This window comes from Pyxicephalus adspersus, chromosome 2, assembly GCF_032062135.1.
Source record: "Pyxicephalus adspersus chromosome 2, UCB_Pads_2.0, whole genome shotgun sequence".
In the NCBI taxonomy this organism is placed as follows: Eukaryota; Metazoa; Chordata; class Amphibia; order Anura; family Pyxicephalidae; genus Pyxicephalus; species Pyxicephalus adspersus.
The window spans coordinates 126737774-126745299 of record NC_092859.1 but is presented as its reverse complement, the minus strand read 5'-3'; the positions used below and the strand labels follow the sequence as shown (position 1 = coordinate 126745299).

Here is a 7526-nt window from a genome sequence, read left to right as displayed (position 1 = left end):
TGTTCCTGGGTTTTTGGGTGGACATTCCTGGGTTTCTGGGTGGAGGATCCTGGGTTTCTGGGTGGACGATCCGGGGTTTCTGGGTGGACGATCCTGGGTTTCTGGGTGGACGATCCTGGGTTTCTGGGTAGATGATCCTGGGTTTCTGGCTGGATGATCCTGGGTTTCTGGGTAGTTGATCCTGGGTTTAGGGGTGGATAATCCTGGGTTTCTGGGTGGATGATCCTGGGTTTCTGGGTGGATGATCCTGGGTTTCTGGGTGGATGATCCTGGGTTTCTGGGTGGATGATCCAGGGTTTCTGGGTGGACGATCCTGGGTTTAGTGGTGGATGATCCTGGGTTTCTCGGTGGACGATCCTGGGTTTCTGGGTGCATGATCCTGGGTTTCTGGCAAAAAGCTGAGCTGCACATGCTCCATGTCAGCTTTGGTTGGCAAAGAAACGATGTTATGATCCATTACAGAGATTTGCTCTCATTTCCTGTTCTGGTCAGGCAACCTTTTACTTTTACCAGAAAGGCGAAGAAGAAATTTCTTTCTTGGATCCTCTAACTGCTGAAAAATTGTTGTTCTAACCCTTTCTTCTTCTACCCAAAACTACAAAAAAAATACATAAAATGGGATATAGATTCACCTTACTGTGTGAATAAGCCCTGTACAATTTACCTGCAACAGTGATCAAACTCACATTTTTTTGAAAGAATTTGACACAATAAATATAAAACATTTCAGCTGTTTATTTCTCCTTTTATCATTTAACACACAGAGATCTCAGTATTTCTTCGTACAACAAAACCGTTAACATTTATTTGCAGCATAGACGGTTTGGAACACAAACCAAACACTTCAAGTTCATAAACACAACAAAGGGATCACGTGACCCATACAAACGTCACTCCAGGAGGATTCTCGCGAGACAGCTGTCGTTGCTTAGCAACAGAACGCCGGCGCGTATTTACAACATTAAATGCTTCAATGGCGGAAAACCGGCGAATTTCTGTGTCAGCCCGTAAGGTGAGCTTGTATGGGGATGGGCGATGTTTTAGGTGGCCTGTCAGTGTTGTAGAGGTGCAGTGCCCGGTGTGTGGGCTCGTTGCTGCATATATGACTCACCCTGTGTGTGATTTGTATACCTGTGAATGTTCTGTGTTGTGTGAACGGCTCACCTGCAGCCCACAATCATATTGTATTATATTGCATGAAACAAGCAGGCATCTTCTATAGGACAGTACACAGCACTGTTCTAACTACAGCAGATAGGAATTAGGTTGCTATGGGTAACATCTTAAAGTGGAACTTTCATATTGTTATTATTATTAATGAACAGGATTTATTTAGCGCCAACATATTACGCAGTGTTGTACATTAAATAGAAAACATTTACTGGTGAAAAGCCTTCCATTCCTCTGCAGTCTGAGTCCAGTGGATCCTGCGCTGTCCCAGCTTTTTCTTTGTGGCGCAGGCAGGACATCAGGCATGCCATCTTCATTTTGCTCATGTCACCTGATCTCGCCCTACGCAGGCACAAGATTGGGTGATATGTCTTGAATAGTTCACGTAACAACCTGTGTCCTGAAAATGTAAAAAATGAAAGATCCAATCTCACCGCACATGCATGAGATCGGCACTTCTTTTTATGCTTTTACATTCCAGGAAAGTTCCTTATGACGCATGTATGCGCAAAAGGAGCACCCCAAAGCTCCTCCAATGACCTACTAATGACTTCCTCACTCATAACCTTATCACACGCACGGCTCCATGACTTTTCTAGAGCTGCCCCAAGTCTCTGGAATGGTCTTCCTCATCCTATTCAGCTTTCTTCTACTTTCTGCTCATTTAATAGAGCCCTCAAAACCCATTTTTTCAAACTTGCCTACCCGTCTTCTTTTGTCTCTTAAACCCTCACTACTTCCCACCACTACAAATCAAACAAAGACTACCCCCACCACCTAGATTGTAAGCTCTTCGGGGCAGGGTTCCCTTCCTCGTGTGTCACTGTCTGTATTCGTCTGTCCTTTGCAACCCCTATTTAATGTACAGCGCTTTGTAATATGTTGGCGCTATATAAATTAATATTAATAATATGTGGTGTATGTAGCCCTGGAGGCTGCAGGTTTCCAAATTAAACAAATAAAACACGTTTTTCATTATATAAAAGGGTTATCCATTATTGGCAGACTGCCCAGAAGAGCTTACAATCTAATTTTGCCCATAGTTCTCCAATAAAGTTCCAGGAAAAAGCTTGGATATGGAAACACATCATTTAACATAATAGTAGCTTCTACTATAAACATCACTTTTACCTGCTGATTCCTCTAGAAAGTCTGTTAATAACAGAGTGACAATGATGTTCATTCTACAGCAAAGGTCCTGGCGCATTGTCACCAAGGGCTCTAATTTATAAAACACGGAATCAGACATTCCCCCAATTCTTCTCTTGTGAGAATCTTCCAGGTCCATGTGTTTCAATGGCAGTTATTGATTACTACACGGGAATTTTTTAGGGAATGTCAGAGTCCCTATTTTATAACTAGAGCCCCAATGACAGATGTGTTTCACGGTTTTTGTTTAAGTGACTGTTATCAAAACATTAATGCTGTTATAAAAAGGTTATAATTTATATATGAATTATAAAATTATACATATCTAAAATAAAATTATATATGATAAAATATTTATGAATTATAATGTATTTATGAAATTATAATTCTGATCACTTTTTTTTTATTTAGGGGCGAAAGACAAATAGCACTGGCCAAGTAGTCCCTGAACCTGTAAAAAAGGCCACACAAAACAGTCTTTTGGCAAAAGAAGAGGAATACAAGTATGGCTTCATCCTGGCTTTAACACCGTGTTTCTTCCTGCTGATGTTACCTATGTGGATTGTATTATTATTCATTGTACTTTACTGTATAGTATGTTGGAGTGCCATTCACAATGAATGAAGCTGCACACAGAGCAAGTTCATTGCCATGTTCTGCAGAAATGTGCTTTGAAAAAGCGTGTGAGTGAGAAAGTCTTAGCTGGAGTTCCACTTAGAATGAAGCAGCACTTAGACACCTGCAAGTGTGACAGAAGCTTGGATCTGTGAAATATTTGGCAATCATATTTATTAGCCCTTATTTATAAGAACAAGAATTGCAAAAACATTCTTGAATCTGTCTTGTAATTTAAAAGTCTTTATTAGGAAGATTATTCTTCTGCGTTTAATAGATTGATTTGCTTGTTTTAGGTATTAAATTGCCCTAACATGGTCCTGTTAGTCTTAATAATAATCATTACCAGTTATTTAAAAAAATGGTAACTTATCAAAATGTATAGAAGGGATGAAATCAATAATATTAGTAATTCATATTGCATTTTTTTATATCTAGACGTCTGAATGCTGAGTTGGAGGCAAAAACAGCTGAGCTTATTCGCGAGGCTGAAGAAGTGATGGTAAGTATAGTAGACAGGTGCTTAACTATGGCAACACGAAATGCAAGTGGAATGTCACCCTTCTGTTGTCTATAGTTTACGGTTTAGAAAGTGTGAATGTTAGCATGGCCAAAAATACCCACCGAACAAAAATGTTTTGCTTCATGTTGACATATAACTACCAATCCTTGTGGTTGAAAATGGGAATCCTAAAAGTATAAAAGTGTTGTAAATTTTTAGTTGTTGCATAAAAAATGGGTAAATATTTTAACGAAACAAGATTAAGGCTACACGTAAACACGTCAGATGGTTTTCGTCCGATAATCGCCTCAGGGCTTAAATCAGACAAAAATCTGGCGTGTGTAGAGCACTCATCGCCCGAAGAACCGTCCTGGTGGATCCATGGACGAGGAACAATCGTAATGAAAGTAAAAGGAGAGAGAGCGCAGCGGGGTGCCGCTCCGTTGGTCTCCTCTCCACTCTCCATAGAGCACAACGGTACAGCACTCGTTCATGCATCTTTCAGTTTTGTCGTTGGAAAGGATTGTGAAAGATCATTTTCAACGACATATGTTGCATGTGTGTACGCAGCCTTACAAATGTAAAAGATATATATAGAAAAAAACATTGCATTCGTTCAACATTTCTGCTGGGAAGTGTCAAGGTATACACAACATTGAAAATTGCACACACTTATTTGGCCTGCCAGAAAACAATACATTATAGGATGTTTCATTGGAGTAGAATTAACACCCATTAGAGCACATGTGAAGTTCTCACATACACACAGAGGGCCTGTTTCCACTAATTGTTGCATTAGCACCACATGCAGCAATGCACAAGAAATTTATTGCAGGTGGCAGTTATACCAGTTAAACCAATTGAGTATATGATAGGAAGAACAGAATATGTAAGAATATTTTTTTTTGGTCCTGAATATTGCAAAAAAAATATTTTTCCATTTTTAGAAAGAGCAGCAACAGCTCCTTTCAAGACCAGCATTGACAAAAGTTAAACTCTTTGATGAAGAGGAAGATGAAAACCTGAGGTGAGTGTGTTTGTGTTTTTATATAACGTTTGATATTATTTGGATAAAATTATATTAAATGTACAGGTCTTCAAGGATGGGTACTAGATTGTGGGTATGTCTGTCTCTAATTTAGATTGTGTCTCCTTTTCAATGGTTATTGAATGAATAGACAATATGGTTGATTATCCCAGGAAATGGGCTAGGAGATCAAGTGTTGAGATGGGTGTTGTGGTAATGCAGGTGTAAGCCTGCTACTTTGTACCTGATTTGTTAAAGCTCTCCAAGGCTGGAGAGGGTACACTTTCATCAGTGAACCTGGGTGATCCAGCAAACCTGAAATGAATCTGGTCCAGGATTCAAAACATTTGCTAGCAAATTACATTGAAGAAATTCATTCCAGGTTTGCTGGATCACCCAGCTTTACTGATGAAAGTGTATTTTCTCTAGCCTTGGAGAGCTGTTATTAAATCAGGTCCAATGTGCTCAACTCTTGGTCTTTGGTGAGAAAAACTGTTGTCCTGGAAAGTAGTGGACCACTGCCTATTTGGTGAACATTTTCAAATTATGCAACTATTCTGTGATACTGTGGTTTTGACCTGTGCTTGAGAGTGGTACATGGTCCCCTGAATATAATAGAGAATGGATGTGAAGGATTTGGGCAAGAAAACTGCAGAAATCTTTATTCCAAAAAGTAACATTTAAAGGGTATTTATTCTTCTGAGAAAACAGAGGAATTGTTGCAGCATTTTACATGTGTTATATATAGTCTTTAGTTTTAATAACTATAGTCTATAGTTTTTACCAGTGCATGGAAGTGCAGTAGCAAGGGATAGACACTTGGCAGCTGATGATGAAAACTCAGCCTTGTTAGAAGTTACTGTGGCTTAGCATAGAGATTCAGTTGATGGCCTCACATGAATCTGTTGCTGCCCAAACCCTGAAATGTGATAAATCATGTATATGGAGTAAACTGATAAATAAAAAGATGGCCAATGCTTCCAATAGGGGAACTGATTTACCAGGTCACCAAGGACCTTAAGTAGGTCATTAAGCAGCTGTTGGTTCCCCTGCCCGTTTTGGCAAATGGTAATGGATTTATTATTATTATAGCGCTGACACGGTAGTGCTTTACAAAGTCTATATTCATGTCACAAGCTGTCCCACAGAGGGACTCACAATCTGATGTCCTACCATAATCATATGTCATTAACACATACAGGTCAATTTAGGGGGTTGAAACCCAAATTTGACATCAGACTGCATGTTTTTGTAATGTGGAGGAAACCAGAGTACACAGAAGAAACCCAGGCAAACACGTGGAGAACCTGCAAACTCAATGCACATGGTGACCTGGCCGAATGATGTTGCTTGTAAACCAGAGTGTTGAATAAGTGTTAAGGCTGTTGCAAATTAAGCAATTACATATATCTCTCCGTATCTACCATCCATAGACAGACGGCCTAGTTGAACACTACTGAGTTTTCTTTGTATACAGTACTTTTCATACAGGAAACCCCAGGTTTGCTTGCTTTGTTTACGAAGATATAGGAGAATAAGACCATCCTCCACTGAAATTTATTGATGTAGGTCTCCCAAATGCACAAGAGTATTTCTAAACTTAAGCCACTGTGAGTTTACCTGATCTACTAAACTGTGGCCCTTTTAGGTAGGTAATAGCGGAAGTAGTGGAGCCTTCTAATGCTTATACCAAACCCCAGTTGGACTGCAATTCTCCAACAAAAGGTTTATTACAAGTTTGATTCCATTGCTTATCTAGACTGCATAGATCCCAAGTAAATCCCAGTAAAAGTTTATGTAAAACAGAGCAAACAGGTAGCAAGGATTTGGATTCAGGTCTTGATTTAACAGAAAGAAAGGATGGCCTATAAGTAGTTCTTTAAAGAGGGGTACCCTCTTCAAATTTTGCTGAACTGGCAAGTATTTTCTTCTAAAAACATTGCTCTTGAGATACAATGAAATGGAATTTGAAAGAAGGTTACTCACACCTCTAAACTTTGTGTCCACTGCACATCTGTGGTATGTTGTTGCATATCTTTTGTCTTTGAGATTGGGGATATTGTCTTTACAGAATAATGCCACCTGGACCCATTGTCTGTGGAGGTTAGATAGCAGTACATTTCTCTGAAATGCTGAGACCTTTAACATTAACAGACAACGCAGTTAGTGAAGCCATTAAAGCACTTGGTATAGAGATCTCTTGACTGACAGGAGAAGAGGGCAGGAAGAGGATTATAAGGGGAGGAAGAGGACAGAAAAGTGAAACCTGCACAGGAAAAAGAGAATGGGTGGGGGATTGTGCAGATTACACTAAGGAATGCACAAAATTAATGACTACTGAGCACCCAAATGTGGTTAGGTGAACAACCTACAGGGGGAAAGTTACTGTTCACCTTATGAGTGCATAACACTCATTGCCCCCTCCCAAACCCCAGTAAAAAAATGACTGTTGAGTCCAATACTGTTGGGTACAAAAAGGAAAAAGTAAGCTTATGCATATGCGGTGCTCAACCCAGAATTTTTTTTTAACCTGGGTGGGAAGAAAATGTAGGCAGGTGGTGAGTTGTGACCCAACTCATCAGTAACTACCCGAAACAGCTGGGTGGTTGCTGAAAAGTGGAGCTCCCTGCTAAAAGGGCCGGGGAGAACACTGCCTATGCAACTAATTAAAGAGATAACGGAAACATTTTAAATGATGAAAAGAGGCAACAACTTCTCAATAAATGAGTCTGTAACAATGAATGACAATTGTTTAATGTAGGCCCAGATAGATCTTGAGCGGTTCATGGTTTGCGTGTCAAGGGGGTGGCCCAGGGCCAAAGAAGTTGGGTAAATCCAAATGTCCGTATAATGTGTAAAAAAAAATAAATAAAAATAAAATATATATATATATTATATTATATATATATATTTCTCTTTAAAACGTTATAAAATTGTAAAGCTTCATGACTTCCAGTATTTGACAATTATTTACCTTTTTGAACCTTTTTTCTTTTTTTTTTATCTGTTTTTAATTATCTGTTAGGCATCTGATGTGTCCTGAAGTACCAACTATAGACCTTC

At 39.3% G+C, this 7526-nt stretch overlaps 1 protein-coding gene across 1 annotated transcript in view; it reads left to right on the top strand.

Annotated features, from left to right (window-relative positions):
- Window positions 1-936: 936 nt before the first annotated feature.
- Window positions 937-7526, top strand: part of TEX9 (testis expressed 9) — a 27457-nt gene continuing 20867 nt past the window's right edge. Inside the window, exons 1-5 of the mRNA XM_072399095.1 lie at window positions 937-1012; window positions 2731-2822; window positions 3373-3436; window positions 4384-4463; window positions 7489-7526. Of these exons, the coding sequence (XP_072255196.1) occupies window positions 974-1012; window positions 2731-2822; window positions 3373-3436; window positions 4384-4463; window positions 7489-7526 (313 nt within the window). The 5' untranslated portion in view covers window positions 937-973. The remainder of the gene's footprint in view (window positions 1013-2730; window positions 2823-3372; window positions 3437-4383; window positions 4464-7488) is intronic.